The sequence below is a fragment of the Lampris incognitus genome, chromosome 5 (assembly GCF_029633865.1).
Source record: "Lampris incognitus isolate fLamInc1 chromosome 5, fLamInc1.hap2, whole genome shotgun sequence".
NCBI classification, from domain to species: domain Eukaryota; kingdom Metazoa; phylum Chordata; class Actinopteri; order Lampriformes; family Lampridae; genus Lampris; species Lampris incognitus.
In genome coordinates this window covers 59,502,259-59,519,861 of record NC_079215.1, presented here as the reverse complement: position 1 = coordinate 59,519,861, position 17,603 = coordinate 59,502,259, and the positions used below count along the sequence as shown (strand labels likewise).

The window sequence follows — 17,603 nt, the reverse complement described above, 5'->3', positions numbered from 1 at the left end:
TTGCTTCATAGTGAAGATACTGCGACACTTTCTGTGGTAGTAGATTGCTGGAATCTGTCCCTCAGGAATGTCTTTTGCCAGTTTCAAAACTGGCGCATGATTTCGTATCTGAGCTGCCCTGAGCAGAGTTCTCCATGAGTCGACACTTTGTAGTGAAACCAGCTTATCTGTATCATCAGAACAGTGGATAATGCACTCCACCCGTGGGCGCTTTGGTATTGGGTAAAAACTTGCTTGTTCACCAGTGGCCATATTCAGTCAGTTTTCACCTGCCACATACAAACAAATACATGTAACTTAGGTGTATGAACACTACTAAAACAAAGTTTACTTTGCTTCACCAGCGTCATATTACCATTATTTATCTTACATAGCCACAAATAGATACATTACCTAGTTGCTATGCAACAGCTGTATTTTGTCCACATGAGGCCGCTAAAATCAACACAAGATGAAAGTTCCTCGTAGCCACTTTAACTAATCATATTAACATATACATTAAAAGAACATGCTAACATTATGGGAAATTAGCTTACAATCTTCTCCAGAGTGAGACAAGAAGATAGATACCAGTTTCCTCTATATGTGTTTAGTAGAAAGCTATCTGGCTGCACGTTGGCCTAGCTTAGCACAATGAATGGAAGTACACAGTACTGGTTATCCTTGGTTGTTGGCCAACTAAGAACTGTCCCAGAGTTTAAGCTAGGCTAATCAGTACCAGGGGTGTTGAAATGCTATATTTGTAAAAATCTGGGCAAATACACAATCGTGAGAGGCACAGAAACAGGTTTCCTGAAAGAAAAATGAAATAGCTGCTCATTTGGAAAGGTTATCATGTATTATTTTACTTCTGTTAGTGTACCAAATAAAATGGCACCAGTGAAGTTGTGTCACCTTGGGTGATATCGATATCTGGTCTGACCCATGGACTAAATGGCTTTGGTCTAGTTAGTTTCTTAGTAATAATGCCCTTCTAATTTAAGGTTCACAATCACCTCACACAATGAAATAGTATGGGTATATTATACATTTCCTGAATCTTTACAGTCCTGTGAGTATTCCAGTTTTTGTGTTTTGTGTCCCTGATATTCCTAGATGCCACAGGGCTAAAAGAAAGTATATAGTTTAGGCGAACATTGCAGAAAGATGTGTGTTATTGATGGGTTGAAGAGCTCAAGTGACCTCTATATTTGTGAGAAATATCCACAACAGGGCTTGAATGAAAGCTAAGAAGGTCCCCTTTAAAATGATACCAAAGACAATATTATAGAACATTGAAAAATGTCCTGACCATGAGGCTAAACCAGGATATGCACCAGCATCTAAAATGCAATTTACTTTAGGGGGTGGTTAACTTCATGAGCTGATAACTGTGATACAGCTGCCACTCAGGAATGGTTATCATACCAAAATATCATCTACAGACATGGATCCTTTCAAAAATTATAAGTAAGTTTTGCCACCTTGAGTGTACCGAAATAGGAAATTTTGGGCTCTGGCCCATGGACTATAACCAGTTACATTACGTTACATGACAGAAACTTATCTCCTCCCAAAAATATATTTATGTGGTGGGGACGTATTGGGGATAGAATTCACCCCAGGAACTAAGGGTTAAGTCAGGGTTGCCCTGGCAGGTTAACGCAGGGTTAGGTTATGGTTGTTCAGCCAGTTTTCTGGTTATTCTTGCCGCCTCCGCTCAGTCGAGCTGTGGTTTTGTTGTCTCTCTGATTTACCGTGGATTAAAGAAAGTTGCCTACACGGCTAAAGTGTGAACCTACGGTCTTCTCCGTTCCTTCGGCTCTACATTTACACAATAATCACTCTTACAAAATCGATCTGGTAATATTCACACAAGGGTAAAACAACATGTGTATAATAGATATATCAACTTGAACTGTTACAAACCTGTTAAACAGGATAAAAAGAAATAATTAGGCAATGCAGTGTTTCCTGGTTCAGCGTTCCTCAGCATTGTAAGGAAATCGCGAAGGTCTGTCAGTCCTTGGGGGGGGACAAAAGCACCACACTGCCACCTCCTGGCGAGGCTGAAACCTTACCAGTCCCTGTATTACAGCAAAGGGAGTATTATTGCCATAATGGCTCACAGTGGAATAAGAAGCATATTATTAATAAAATAATGATATAACCAAAGAAAATAAATAAACAACATAACAACATACATTACATGTGACCACACATATTGTGGGCGTCACAGCAGCACTCACCGTAACTAAAAAGTATGAACACACTACACCTATTCTTAAATCTCTGCATTGGCTCCCGGTCAAAATTAGAATCAATTGTAAAATTCTGTTAATTGTATATAAAGCGCTAAATGGCCTTGCACCACACTATATAAAAGACATGCTAATTACGTACAAACCAACAAGAACTCTCAAGTCCGATGGCAGTGGTCTTTTAACCATCCCTCATGCTAGGTCTAGAGTAGTGGAAGCTGCATTTTGTATTTATGCCCCAAGTAGATTGAATGCACTGCCTGAGGAGAGGCCCCCACACTAGAAACATTTAAAAGCAGGTTAAAAACGTTATCCATCCATTATCCAAACCGCTTATCTTGCAAACCTTAATTTTTAAAACAACCTATGGCTAAGTTTTTGGTGTGAGTGTGTGTGTGTGTGTGTGTGTGTGTGTGTGTGTAGTTTGTATATTTGTATATTCTGCACTCACACATGTTAATATGCATATTTATTTTCTGTATTTGCACTTTTATGATTGAGTTGCAATTGTATTGTCACTTTATGTAAAGCACATTGTGTTGCCCTGTGTGTGAAATGTGCTATACAAATAAAGTTTGACTTGACTTGACTCCTTGTATTGATAAGGTGGTAAACACCAGTGAAGTTAGGAGACCTCTTGTCCACTGCAGGCATTTCATGTTTCACCTGATCAGTGTTTCCCAGATCCTTATTATGAACTGCAAATACATCTACGTACTTCATCATAAGTGCTTCTAGCTTTGCCTGCTGTTCTGGTGTACCTCCTTGGTTTAGCTGGTCCAGTAAGCTCTTAATGTCACTGTCAGATCCTTTACCATCTTCCCGGTTAATAGTCACTTACTCATGGTTAGTGGAAAAACTTCACCTCACAGGAGCGAGGGGCTGGCTGGAGATGGGGCGGCACCCCAAGTGGACAGAGGTGTCAGCACTGGGGCCCGAGGTAAAGGCCTACCACTCTCAGTGGGCCAACTTCGAGCAAAGGTGGTAAGGTCCTGGACGAGGGAGTGACCTCTTGCAGCTATTAGTGCCCCATGTGCTCTGTCCCCAGGTTCTCCAGATGGTCCATGGCTTGGTGGGGGCAGGGCACTATGGGAACGGCAAGACCCTCCACTGCCTCTGGGGGCAGTTCTACTGGCCTGGCTGTCGATGAGACATTGAGCTGCACGTGCACTGCTGCAACTCCTGCAACACCCAGAAGGGACCAACCCAGCGCTCCCACGCCCCAATGGAGTGAGTAAGGGTGGACATCCTTGGGCCTCTCCCAGTCACCGACTCCAGCAACTGCTATGTCCTCATGGCTATGGACTACTTAAAAGTGGCTAGAGGTGCCGGATCAGAGCGCCACCGTGACAGCGGACCTCTTCAATGAGGTCTGTAAGTGGTTGGGGGTGAAAAAGATGAGAACGACACCGCTTGATCCTCAAAGTGATGGGCTGGTGGAGTAGTTCAACCTTACCCTGGCCACCCAGCTTGCCATCCTCACCAGCCTACACCAGCAAAACTGGGACCGCCACGTGCCCTTGGTCCTGTGGTCCTACCGGACTGCTGTCCAGGATACCAGCCAGGGCACGCCTGCTGCCCTCATGTTTGGGTGGAAGCTCCAGACACCGGTGGACTTGATGTTTGGGGCCCCGCTGGGGGGAAAGAAATGGACTACCTCCAGAGAGTTTGAGGGATTGCCTGCAAGTGGTCCACGACTACACCTTCTGGGCCAAGGCCAACTCCGGGGTATGGCAGAAGAGCGCCTATGACACACGGTGCCTTGGGCAGGTCTTCATGGGAGGGGACAAGATATGGGTGTATTTTCCCGTTCGCTAGAAGGGGATTTCCCCCAAGCTTCACAGCTATTAGCAGGGGCCGGGCAAGGTCATGGGTCGGCTGTCTGAGGTGGTGTACCGGATGTGCATGCCTAACCAGGGGCGCATGGTTGTGCTGCACCAGGACAGACTCTCCCCATACCACCCCCTTGCTCCACCTGTTGTTAGGTCAGGGGCGTCAGTAGCACTCTATGTGCTGATCAGTGTGCTACTCTCCCAGTTGCGCTTCCCGTAAGCCCCAGGCAGCCTGTTTGCTAACGACAGCATCCTGGAGATTTGAGGGACTATGTATGGGGTGATGGGGTCATTGAGGACAGCTGATCCCTCAGGTGGGGGTTCTGTACCGACTGAGGAGGGTGGTCGCTGGACTATCAGCAGTTATGCACTGGGGTAGCGCAAGGGATTCTGGGACTGTGTTCATGTTCAGATTATTGTTTAAGAGATGTTGTGTTCATGTCTTGGTTATTGTTGTGATGTTGTTTAGGGGTTTGACTCGGACTGGGTAGACAAGAATTTTACTGACTGACTGTAAGACCGTGGCTAAGACTGATATTCTTAATAGTGACCTCATTGGGGGAAACCATTGTTCGGCAACTCTTTTTTTGTGGAGGGGGGGTGCAAAATAAAAGCACATTCTCGGGGTCATTTGGTGTATGGGACACAGGAGCTGCCATTCAAACGAGATCCCTGCTTCTTGCCGCCTCCTTTCCCAACAGCTCACCACAATATGAATCAACCAAATAGTTAAGTATAACAGCATCCAGCTTTTCCACAACAAATATTATTACTATGAAAGTAATAAAGAGGGTGGTCAACAAATCAATGAATTATCAATTCAAATTCAAGGCATCTTGAGCTTGGCATCATTCGGGCTGCTCTCAAATATGAATGTATATAACTAGATAGATGAAGAAGCAAGGCCCAGTTAACCCTTTTTGGATAAATAAAAGTTGAAGCAAAATAAAACAAGGTTTATGGGTTTCTTCTCCCAGATATGACTTTCGTAGGAGAGTTGCTGATGTCCTGAATGTGGCTTTGTCAAGGATCACCATCCTGCCTGACTCTCCTCGCCCCACAACAGACACAACATGCCAGCAAGTCAGCTACCTTGTTTCAGGTATTAGCATCACAGGTCACACGACTACCCTCTTAAAAAGATGTTATTTCCAACATGTTGTTATTGTTTTTATCCTCTGCAAATATCAGTTATCATGTATGTCGATAACACCGTTAACATTTTGATGATATGTATTCTTTATTAATGTGTGGAGTACAAAAAACTAATAAATGTTTAAATTTAAGTTTCCTTTATTAATCCAGTTACTGCAACCTAACCCATCTGTGATGTTCAGTATTAGGGGAATACACCTTTAAGGACACAGGGAATTATGGGATAGTAAACAGGGCAGCCACGGGAGCGGGAAGGTAGACGAGGGTCAGTCGGATTATGTGCACGTTATGCATGGAGCGAAATAAACATGCCGAAGTACCACGGCTAATTCAGAAACGGTGTTATCATCTGTGAGAGTGAAAAGTAGGTCATTACACCATCCTAGCTGTGATCTGTGTAGCTGGAGCAGTGGGCTGCCGCCTTCATGCTGCGCCTGGGGACCAGCTCCAGTTCTTTTCCTGTTGCCTTGATCAGGGGCATAGACAGGCGTATAAACCCTAACATGCATGTTTCTTTTTATGGTGGGGGAAACCGGAGCACCCAGAGAAAATTCATTGCAGACACAGGGAGAACATTAAACTCCACACAGAGGACGACCTGGGATGACCCCCAAGGTTGGACAACCCCAGGGTTCGAACCCAGGACCTTCTTGCTGTGAGGGGACAGCGCTAACCACTGGGCCACCGTGCTACCAAAGAAAAAAATCATTATTTTTTATTTGTCATTGAGTTTATTGTGTCAACCGAAACATACAGATCTGTAAAAAACTTGCACATACTGTTTGAGAAACAACTTGTTAGGTATCCAAGATGGCGGCGCGCTGGACGCAGCGGCTACTATGGTTCCCTGTTCAGTGTCGTGTTTTCTTTGTTATTTATACATTAGTTTTAAGTTTATATACAAGTGTAGGTCATGCGCTCTTCTACACCCGTCAGGAACTTTTAAACCTCAGAACGGATTACACACTTCCCTCCACCATCACGGACAATTTCCCTATCGATATTATCCGCTCACCGGTCTCGCAGTGGAAACGCTGCCCCCGTCGGCAACGTAAACAAAAGAGGGGGAAACGAGGCGGGCTACATGCTAAGCTAAGTAGCGCTCCCTTCAAAGCCTCCCTCCCCAGCATCTTCATGGCTAATGTCCGATCCTTAGCTAACAAAATGGACGAGATAAGACTCAGGCTGTCCTCTCAGAAAAGGCTGCAGAACTGCTGTCTGCTGATGTTTACGGAGACTCGGTTCAACAGCAACATAGGCGACTCGGCAGTCGAGCTAGCGGGCCGCACAGCCTTCCGTGCCGACAGGACAACGGACTCCGGCAAGATCCGCGGAGGAGGTTTGAGTATTTATGTCAATAACTCTTGGTGCAACAATATAAAGATCGTCGAAAGGCATTGCTCTGCTGATCTCGAGCTCCTTATGATTCAGTGCAGGCCTTTCTACCTGCCCAGGGAGCTAACGGCCATTACCATCACCGCTGTATACACCCCCCCCCCTCACATGCTAATGCTAAAGAAGCACTTAAGCAGCTCCAATGTGCCATCAGCAGACAACAGACCAAACACCCGGACAATGCCTTTATCATAGGTGGTGACTTTAATCAGGTTAACCTCAGGGCTGTATTGCCCAAATTCCATCAGCATGTCTCCTGCCCCACTAGGAGCCAAAACACCCTGGACCATCTCTATACAAACATCAAGGACTCATACAAAGCTACTCCCTGCCCTCATCTGGGGCATTCTGACCACCTCTGCCTGTTCCTGGTCCCAGCCTACAAACCCCTAATAAAACCAGTCAAGCCAGCAGTAAAGACAATCACTGTCCGGCCAGAAGGAGCAGTCTCTGAACTCCAGGACTGTTTTGAAAACACAGACTGGAGTATTTTTGCACATTCAGCTACCCATGGCTCCCATATAGACATTAATGAACAGACATCTGCCATACTAGCCTACATTAACTTTTGCACTGAGAGTGTCACAACAACAAAATCAGTCCGCACCTTTCCAAACCAGAAACCCTGGATGACCAGTGAGGTCCGGCAGCTGCTGAAAGTCCGGGATGCAGCATTCAAGTCAGGTAACTGTGAGGCCTACAGCGCAGCCAGATCCAACCTCAAAAAGGGCATCAGAACAGCCAAACATAAATATTCCCTACGAATAGAGGACCACTTTCACAATAACTCTGATCCCCGGCGAATGTGGCAAGGCATTCAGTCCATCACAGACTACAAAAGCTCTAATCGCGGTCCCACTGTCCATGATGCCTCCCTGCCAGACAAGCTAAATAATTTCTATGCCCGCTTCAACAAGGACAATACTGACCCAGCCACAAAAATCCCCAGCCACCCAGAAAACCAGGTGCTCACTCTATCAGTCGCACAGATCAGAGAATCACTGCGCAGAGTGAACATACGGAAGGCTGCCGGACCAGACGGCATACCGGGTTGTAGTCTGGTCAGTTAAGGGCAAATATGGGGTCAAGGCTGCAAAAAGTCATTCACATTTGAGCCAATGTTTTTCTGTTAATTTAGGGTCCAATAAAGAAAAAAATGCAAGGAGCCCAAAATTTTAGGTGGGGGAAGTCTCTGAAATGGCCACGCCCACTTTTTAGGCCTGGAAATCAGTATCTCGGCTCCTGAATGTCGCAGAGAGCTGATCATGGGCTCAAAAGAAGCAGAAGCACCACATTTATATAAGCATTATGAACAAACATATACCCCAAAACCTTTACTTTTTCAGGTATTTACAAAAAACTAATTTTCACTGGTCACATACATGGCCACGCCCACTTTTTAGCCCTGGGACTATATCTCAGGCTCAGCTCTCGGAGGTTGCCCCGAGTTGATATTGGGCTCAAAAGATGTGGAAATAACTATTTATATTAGTGCTCTGAACAAATATACTGTATGCCCTAAAACCTTCACGTTTTGAGCTATTCATGAACATGTTCTTTTTTCCATTGAATTGATCAGCAGCATGCAATCAACTTTAGCCAAATCTGTGCAAGAAGGCTATACAGTTTGTTTGAGTAAAAGTGTTACATCTACTCATGGAGTGCTAGTATTCAAGTTGACTCTTTGTTATAAGAGGAGGAACCCAGTAACCACCAAAGAAACAAAGCAAACCATGTGAGGTCCAAAAAAATCTTTATTTTAACCTCACACATCCCATCAGACTGGATTCAAACACTTGCTGAGGCACTTGCAATAAATGAGACATTTCATCCCTCTGCCAGCACAAGAACATGAGGTACACTTATTAGATCTGCAACTACACACCCCTGTTACTTGAGACAATGTATCTCTTGTGGAAACTGTGCTCCACTTGACGAAGAGTTCCTCTCCTTCGGTAGTCCAACCCCATTCAATGACAGGGGGACAAGGGAGTTGTAGCAGGCTGTTTCCCCACAGCCATCCTGCCTGGAATGTAGCTCTCAACAGATGCTGTAGAAGCGCATCCTGACTTGGGGGTAGGTCTCTCAGCTCATCATTAACTGAGTGCTTGAACAGCTGGAATCTGAGCTCATCTATACTGACACAGTTGTACAGTCCAGTCTTGTTGTACCAGCTCATTACCCAGGGCTCAATAACTTCCATGCTTTCCTTAACTGTCTCGATACTAGGGCAGCAACTTAGTCCTCTCAAAGCAGCAGTGAGTTCTGTGGACTTACTGTGGTTTATCCAGGCTTTGTATTGAGCAGTCTTTGAGTGGCCAAAGAAGGCGCTCACAGAATCACAGCCACTAAAAGAATGGAACACAGGCATGGCCTCGGCCACATCTCCACCAAGCTTCTTGTGTGCTTCTGTGATTGAGTAGAATTGGCGTTTGCCAGGAACTGCAAAGTCAACTATAAGTTGCAAGTCATTACATACTGATAGGAACTGTGTAGTGAACCCTAGTAGGATGACTACCACATCGGAGTCGACTGTTCTAACTGTAACTGACTTGATCCCCTTGTTTAGCATGTGCATCACATGGCAAACGATGCGGTTGTCAGCCTCCTCAAGCATATCTATGCTGTCATAAAGCTGGATCTCGAAGCTTTCGCCGAAGTTTGCAAGCACCTTTCTGCCGTAGGTGATGCTGAACTCCTTGTCCCAGTTCCACGCTTGTGCCTTAGCAATCCTGGCGAAAATTAGATTCAGGGCTACTTTGTTGTCTACATTAGACAGAAAAGCTTCAAAGAATTGCTTAGATTCTGGCATGGTGTCATTCTCACTGAAAGCCATCTGTGAACTACCTGCTGATCCCCGGTTCTTCCTAGTCGCAGTCTTGATACTCATATTCTGGTAGAGGTCAGCCACAATGTCAATACGATTGGCTTTCTTCTCATGACCGATCCTGGCAATGCTGTTCAACACTTTGATTACAAAGTCTTGGAATGTCATGCCTTTGGTGAGAGACTTTGCCATGATTCGTACTTGCACAGACAAATCTATCACAAGTCCTTCTGAGGATGTAGATTGAACTTGTACACCGATGTCCTTAAGAATTTGAGACTTTTGGCTATGATAAATATCTCCATCCTTTGTTGACAAGGCGTCGGGTAAACCTGAAATTGAAATGAATAGTTAAGCTAAGTGTAACTCTTGGGTTTACTGTCAAATCAATTAACTTGAATGTGAAATTGAATCAATGAATATCACTGTATTAAAAATCTGGTAAGACTTAAGTAACATCTAAAATATTTGAATAACTGACTTTATATCAATTAGTTTCACCTGTGAATTCACCACCAAATAACTTCCTTGTCTCTTCTTCTCTTGATCTGCAGGCCTCCTTCAGCTTTGCAAAGGTTCCTTTGGGTGGCTTGATTGCAGGGCTAGCGAGTTGGACTTTTGCACATGAACTTGGGAGTTTCAGGGCATTTCGTGAGATGGTTGCATTGACATCCTTCTTACTTAATACAATTCGCTCCTGCACAAACTGGTCATGCTGAGTTTTGCCGACTGTAAAGACAAAACTGGAGTCTTTACTTATGACATCTGGGAAGGGAATGGATGAGTTCAACCTCATGAACTGAGCTTCATCGAACGGGTTGGTAAGGATACCCTGGTACACCTTGAGTGTGTGGCTTGAAAATGTTTCCTTGAAGGAATCCAGCATTTCTTTGTGCCCGTGTGATGGATCTTGACCTTCGACCTCATCTAGGTAGCGCTGGATTTCGGGTAGCGCAAGTTCGAGTTTCCTGAAGAACTCTTGATCTTCCCGATTGATGATATCGACATATCCAGTGTCAGACTTGATGACCTTTATGTTATGTTCCTGCTTTTGATCACATGCAATCTTTGAGAATGGGTTGTCTCTGGTGTTTACTGTGAAAGAGCCTGAAAGAAATTCCTTGAACAAGTATGGGTGTCTCCATTTGAGCTCTTTGAGATCCTGAAGAAACACTGATGCCCATCTGGCATAGTGTGTATGATCAAGTGCAAAGAAAAGAGGAATGAGCTGCTCAAGTGCACTGATCATCATGATGAAGTTTGCCTCTCGAAAGGATCTTATGAAGATAAGAACCTTCTTGATTGTGTCAACAACATTGTTCCAGTAGTGAAACATGGGGCTGTTTTCATTGGCCACCCAGTTACTCCAAGTCAAACTGTTGTCCTCTAGACGTTTTGCCTGAAATGCTTCATCTCTCTTCTTGGCCAGCACCACAGCCAGGAGTTGAATACAGTATCTAGCCTTCTTTATGGAATTCACATCGCAGACAGCAGATGTCAGACCTGTGATATTCAGATTAGCTGAGGTTAAGATGGTATCAAGGCCAGTTCCTTTTATCAACTGCCCAACACAGACAAGAGAAACCTTCTCAAGGTGCAGCCCACCCATGAACGCGAAGTATGAATGAGAAAACTCTTCCCCCATGGCCCACTGTATCATCTTCTTGATGGCATAAAGGGGCTGATCGGATCCACCCACTGCAACCTGGCCTGGGTTAAGATATCTTGTGTATGATACTGCTATTCTCATGACATGGAGCTGAAGACAACTAAGATATTTTCTAAACTCATGATTCGTGTGTGTATTGTGCTTCATGCTTTATAACATAGGCAGCGAATGAGATTCATGTCAAATATAGCTTTTTACAACCTTCAGGAGCTGATACGTGAAACGTGACCAGTAAAAATTAGTTTTCTTAAAATATCTGAAAAAGTAAAGGTTTTGGGGTATATGTTTGTTCATAATGCTTATATAAATGTGGTGCTTCTGCTTCTTTTGAGCCCATGATCAGCTCTCTGCGACATTCAGGAGCCGAGATACTGATTTCCAGGCCTAAAAAGTGGGCGTGGCCATTTCAGAGACTTCCCCCACCTAAAATTTTGGGCTCCTTGCATTTTTTTCTTTATTGGACTCTAAATTAACAGAAAAACATAGGCTCAAATGTGAATGACTTTTTGCAGCCATTTTGCCTTAACTGACTAGACTATTGGGTCTACCGGGAATGTGCCGACCAGCTGGCTGAGGTCTTCACACCTGTATTTAACCTCTCACTGTCCCAATCTAAAGTCCCGGCATGCTTTAAGACCACCTCTATCATTCCTGTCTCCAAGAAACCAACATCCACATGTCTGAATGACTACCGACCCATAGCACTCACCCCCATTGCCATGAAGTGCTTTGAAAGACTGGTTCTGGCTCACATCAAAAACATTATCCCCTCCACATTCGACCCACATCAGTTCGCCTACCGTTCCAAAAGGTCTACTGAGGATGCCATTGCCACTGCCCTGCACATTGCTCTGACCCACCTTGAACTTAACAACACATACATCCGGATGCTGTTTATAGATTACAGCTCTGCCTTCAACACTATCATCCCCGCCAAACTAACCATCAAACTCCTCTCCCTTGGCCTCAACCCCTCCCTCTGTAACTGGATCCTGGACTTCCTGACCAACAGACCTCAGTCTGTTAGGTTAGGTGACCACTCCTCCACCCTGACCCTCAGCACAGGTGCCCCTCAAGGCTGTGTTCTGAGCCCCCCCCCTTTTCTCCCTCTTGACCCACGACTGCCTGCCAACTCACCCTTCAAATGTTATAGTTAAATTTGCAGATGACACCACAGTCATTGGCCGTCTCACCAACAATGACGAGATGGCCTACCTCACATCATGGTGTACTACCAACAATCTTGTCCTTAATTTGCAGAAGACAAAGGAGCTGATTGTGGACTTCAGGAGGTCTTAGAAGCTGCAGCCACTCCCCCATTCACATCAATGGGGTGGAAGTGGAGCGTGTTTCCAGCTTTAAATTCCTTGGAGTCCACATCAGCGAGGACCTTTCGTGGACATTAAACACGCAAGCCCTTGTGATAAAGGCCCAACAATGCCTGCATTTCCTGAGGAGTGCCCATCTACCCCCCAAAATTCTCACCAACTTCTACCACTGCACCATAGAGAGCATCCTGACCATCTGCATCTCAGTGTGGTACGGCAACTTCACCTCAGTAGACCAGAAAGCTCTGCAGCGGTTCGTCAAGGCTGCCCAGCATATCACCGGTACCCAGCTCCCAGCCATAAAAGACATTTATCACAAACGCTGCCTTCGAAGGGGTCTGAGCATCAGCAGAGATCCCACCCACCCCAACCACGGACTGTTCTCCCCCCTGCGCTCTGGGAGGCACTACAGGAGCCTCAGAGCCCGCACTACCAGGCTCAAAAACAGCTTCTTTCCACAAGCTGTTGCCTACCTGAACCTGGCTACCCACTGAATGTTTGCAGATATTTTTAAATATTTTGTACTCCAGCTCTTTGAACTTATTTTTAGCTTTTAGTCTTCATGTGTGTATATCTTATATTGTGTTTGCTGTGTCTGTCTTGCACTGTTTGGTGAAGCCACAGCCCTCATTTTATTTTTAACATGTGCCTGCGCATCGTTTTTAATGACAATAAATTGAATTGAATTGAATTGAATTGTCAAGCGATTTTGTTTTTCTCATGGAGTAAACACTTTGTATGCTCCACCTATAAACAGATTTATCCAAACCCAAAGCAGTTTAGGTAGACTTCACAAATTCATTGTTTGCACTTGCTTGAGTTAATCCAGTGTCACTTTGGGCTGGAGCCCATCCCAACATGCACTGGTTCAACACAGGCCCCATATCACACACCATTCACATTTCAAGACAAATTAGAGGTTACTGGAATAGGAAACACCCGAAAACAACACAAAGACAGGGGGAACATGCAAGCTCAATACAGTAGAGTCGGGATCAAACTCAGGACCCTCTTGCTGTAAGACAACACCACTTACCTCTAAATTCCCATGCCAACCAGGATGCATATAACAGACCAGTTACACCAGATGTATCAGGGGTACATCATAAACTTAATTTGGTTATTAACCATGTTTTATAGTCTCAGTGAATTTTTAATTGAAAGCGAATGATGACAAATAAGATTAAAAAAGAAAAAGTAAACATTCCATCCTCTGAGCCAGGGTGTATCCACAAGAGTGAACGGCGGGAGCAGTCAATGAATTGTGTAAACATAATGGTAATGAAAAATTCTTGATATGGGCATTGTTATTAAAGCAGATACGTATGACAGCTAAATATTAAACAATTATGACTGAGTATGTGGTTGAATTTTAGATTCCAGTTTGATGCTATACTTTTGCAGCAATGGCATTAACATATTCATTGGCAGGTGTTCAGTGCCTATCTTAAGCTGAAAGACTTTGTATTGTATAGCATACAGGAGATTTCCTAGACAAGCCTTGTTTTAAAGTATTAGGAAAACCAAATCTCTGGCTGTAAATCTGGCATTGCTGTCTCGACGTGGCTATGACATGATTTTTTTTCTATTCTAAAACAGTTGACAGCAAAATAATGTGGACTTGATCAAATCAAGTATAAGAGTACCAAACGGCAGAGCCAGGATTGAGGTAAATTCCATTAATATTCAAAATCTAACCCGGCACTTGTATTTTCATTGGAAATATTTTCTGAAGAGCAATGAGGTTGGCCAAGTCTAATGAGAAAGAGTACTGTCATGATGGTGGGACGATTCAAATTCATGTTTGCAGCGGCCTCACCCAATGCTGGTGTGGGAAGATGGCGGCACGAATTCACGTTTGTGATGGCCTCACCCAGTGCCATCCATGGAGTGTCTTTGTCCACATCTGCGTCTACGTTTGTCTTCATTTGATGGCTGGGAGGCCTGACACCTGATAAGCTGGGAGAGCTTGGTCTGCTGTGTCCTGTGGGCCCAGGGACTACGACCCTGCCTGGAGCTGTGCCCGAAGAGGTGATGCCCAGGGCGGTCTGACAGGACGCAGAAATGGGGCAGGCTAAGCTAACTGCTAGCCCATGCAGACGTGCAGCTCTGATAACACCGAGGGCAGTCTGGCAGCGGCCTCGCCTAGCCTTGACTGTGTTTTTAGTGTCATTGTGTGGAGTGTGGGGAGGTGTGTCGAAGGTGTCTGGCTGGGAGAGCTAGCGTTGGATCAGCTGAAGGAGCTTGGTCTGCTGCATCCTTTGGGCCCAAGGACCATGGCCCTGACCGAGGGCAATCTGACAAGACGCAGAAGCGGGGCGGGCTAAGCTAACTGCTAGCCCAAGCAGACCAGCAGTTCCAACAGTCATCCTGGCTGGTGTTAGTTCCTTGGGACAGTGATTTTTTTTTAATTTTATTTATTTTTTAGTTTAGATATATGTGTTAATTTGGATATATGTGCTCTTGTAGTTTTTGGATGAGTTTTGTCTTTGTGTTGCACTGCTGTGGGCTGGGGGAAATGATGTTTCGTTTCATTTCATGTGCGCAGGTGCATGAAATGAAACGACAAAGTGTTTCTGATTCTTATTCTGATGACTCTGAAAAGTACAAAAGAAAAGAAAGTGTCACTAAATATATGGAAAAATATATCATGCATAGCAACAGAAGTGAGAAAAAGTAATATGTTATTTTAGCTATAAGGACCTCCAAAAGATTAGCATTTTTATAAGGAAATGGTAAATAACTAGTAAGAATGCTTCAGTCGAGGATCTCTGTGACATATAATGCTCCATATGTTGATTTCCTTTTCTATAGAGATATTTGTTCTGTTTCTACTTGAGTTTCCAAGAGATAATCGGTTGGGTTTGTGTTTTTCAGGACAATAAAGATTCAGGCTATTGAAAAGCTTCTGAAAACCTGAAAAAGCTGCTTGGGAATATGAATCTGGTGTTGAGTGTCCATGTATCTCAAATTTACCCATCCTGTCTTTCCTGTTTAGAAACAGAGCAGCATGTGTGTATAGGGTTCACAGCGCAGTCTTTCATGTGGTGCCAGCTCACCCACACTGGAGGGAACATCATATCATTTAACTGTGCATGAAAAGGACTTTTGACTCAGTCATGCAGCGGGTGTCGGGCCAGGCAACACAGTCCTTCTCAAAGAAGTCCACATAACCAATTAGAGCAAAGATTGAAATGAAAGTCAGAAGTCAGTATTGAATGTAATTGAAGTAAGATTTCATTTCGTATCTGTTTGCAAACTGTGCCATTTTTGACAGCAGGATATGTTGTGCGATCCTATTCTAGATATTTATTTGGAATTGAATCTCCTAGACGTGAGTTTGACCGGAAGTGCCCTCCGTTAACTAAAGCATTCCTATGCTGTCTGTGTCTTGCAGGGGATGTTAGTTTGGAACAGCTGGACACTGTCAAAACCAGTGAGAAGATGGGCAAGTACAAAGGTTCAGATTCATGCAATAGTAAGTGGTCATTTCTGTAATCATAGCCCTTACCAAATGTAAAGCTACAATCCTGAATATTTACATTAACAAATGTCCTATTTGATATTTTTTAGTGCTGACATATTTTAGGCAATATGTAATCCACCAATCTACAGATCCTCACCACTTTGGGAGTTGTTCATTTTAATGGTTACTGCTGCATAGGACTTTCCCACGAGAAAATAAACAACAGTACCTTCGTGGGAAAGTACATCTCCACCATAGCATCCAACTGAGGAAGAGCAGGGCAGGTAGTGGTGATGAAGAAGAAGTGAAGTTGTTCTGACTGACAGAGCAAGCTTGCATAAGGCCTTGTTGATAAAGGCCTTATGCAACTTTTAAAAAACTCAGTTTCAACCCATGTTTTTCGATTGGCTGTGGGGAATATGCTAGGCATGCCCGTCCTGGAGGCTCTGTTTCATTTCAAGTTGCTCTGTGCAGTCTGGAGTTTACAAACACCAATACAATTATCGGTATTACCATAGGTGTCTTTTAATTTAAATTTATATATCATCATCATCATCAACCTTTACTTTAATAGGCAAGTTAATTAAGAGCAAACTCTTATTTACAATAACGGCCTATGTTGGGGGTAAGTGCCCCCTAGGGGAAGGGGATGGGGAGTAAAATAAAAAGAGAGAGGTAAAAACAAGGAACAACAATGACATGAAAGGCCAAGTACACAGATATAGACAACAAAAAATTCATGGTGGTCATACTTACGTGTGCAGAGGAACAAGGCTGACATATAGCAACAAGTAAGACATAGCACACACGTTCACGCACAGTAGAGCAGTTGCAGCAAATATGGAATAACCCAGGAGTAGGTTAATACACGTAAGCATTGGTGGCAACATACGACACAGCCAATGGCAACATACAACACACACATAAAGCATTAATGGTATTGGCAGCATACAGTATCAGCAGGGTTAGACAGTGGACAGTTGATTACAGCAGACAGCACAATTAATGGGACAGTATAGCAGGCAGTTAGGAGGCAAGCAGACATACAACTCAGGCAGTTAGGATATACAGTACATTTAACGGTGATAAAGCAGACAGCAGGGGTGTAGCAACAGGTTATGACATACCGCACGTTTAGCAGGGTTTAAAAACAGACAGGGGGGGCAGCAGGTTAGGCTATGACATGCAGGCAGAGTATAAAACAATCATGGGAGCAGGAGGACAAACAGTAATGGTGGGAAGGAGTTGGCTCAGGTAAAACAGCTGCAAGAGTGCACTAGTGTATTTGTTATGGTTTCCCTAAAGGAACGGACGGAGATGAATTTTTCCATATTCAAGGTTTTTTGTAGCCTGTTTCAGCTGTCGGCTGCTGCATACTGAAACGAGGAGCGGCCTAATGAGGACTTGGTATATACCAACTGGATATACCACTGGACTTGGAGTCCAGTTGCACTTGATTCAGTTCCATTATGCTATGTTTGCTAGCAACGCACATGGCGAACACTTAGTAAGACACACCGGAGAAAAGAATACAATTCTCGAAAATGCCCGTCAGAATTTCAACCCCGTTCTGTTTGTTACTTGCTTAGATGTGGGTTCTGTCGAAAAAACCCTCTATTTCTTTAATTCATTTTTTTCTTTGAGCTCGCGTTTCAACTTTATCTTACTACTCCCTGCTGTTTTCCGACTTC

At 44.2% G+C, this 17,603-nt stretch overlaps 1 protein-coding gene across 1 annotated transcript in view; it reads left to right on the top strand.

Annotated features, from left to right (window-relative positions):
- cusr (Copper-only SOD repeat protein) overlaps positions 1-15,944 on the top strand; it is a 32,653-nt gene extending 16,709 nt beyond the window's left edge. The window contains exons 4-5 of the mRNA XM_056280573.1: positions 5,050-5,174; positions 15,844-15,944. Of these exons, the coding sequence (XP_056136548.1) occupies positions 5,050-5,174; positions 15,844-15,944 (226 nt within the window). The remainder of the gene's footprint in view (positions 1-5,049; positions 5,175-15,843) is intronic.
- Positions 15,945-17,603: the final 1,659 nt, after the last annotated feature.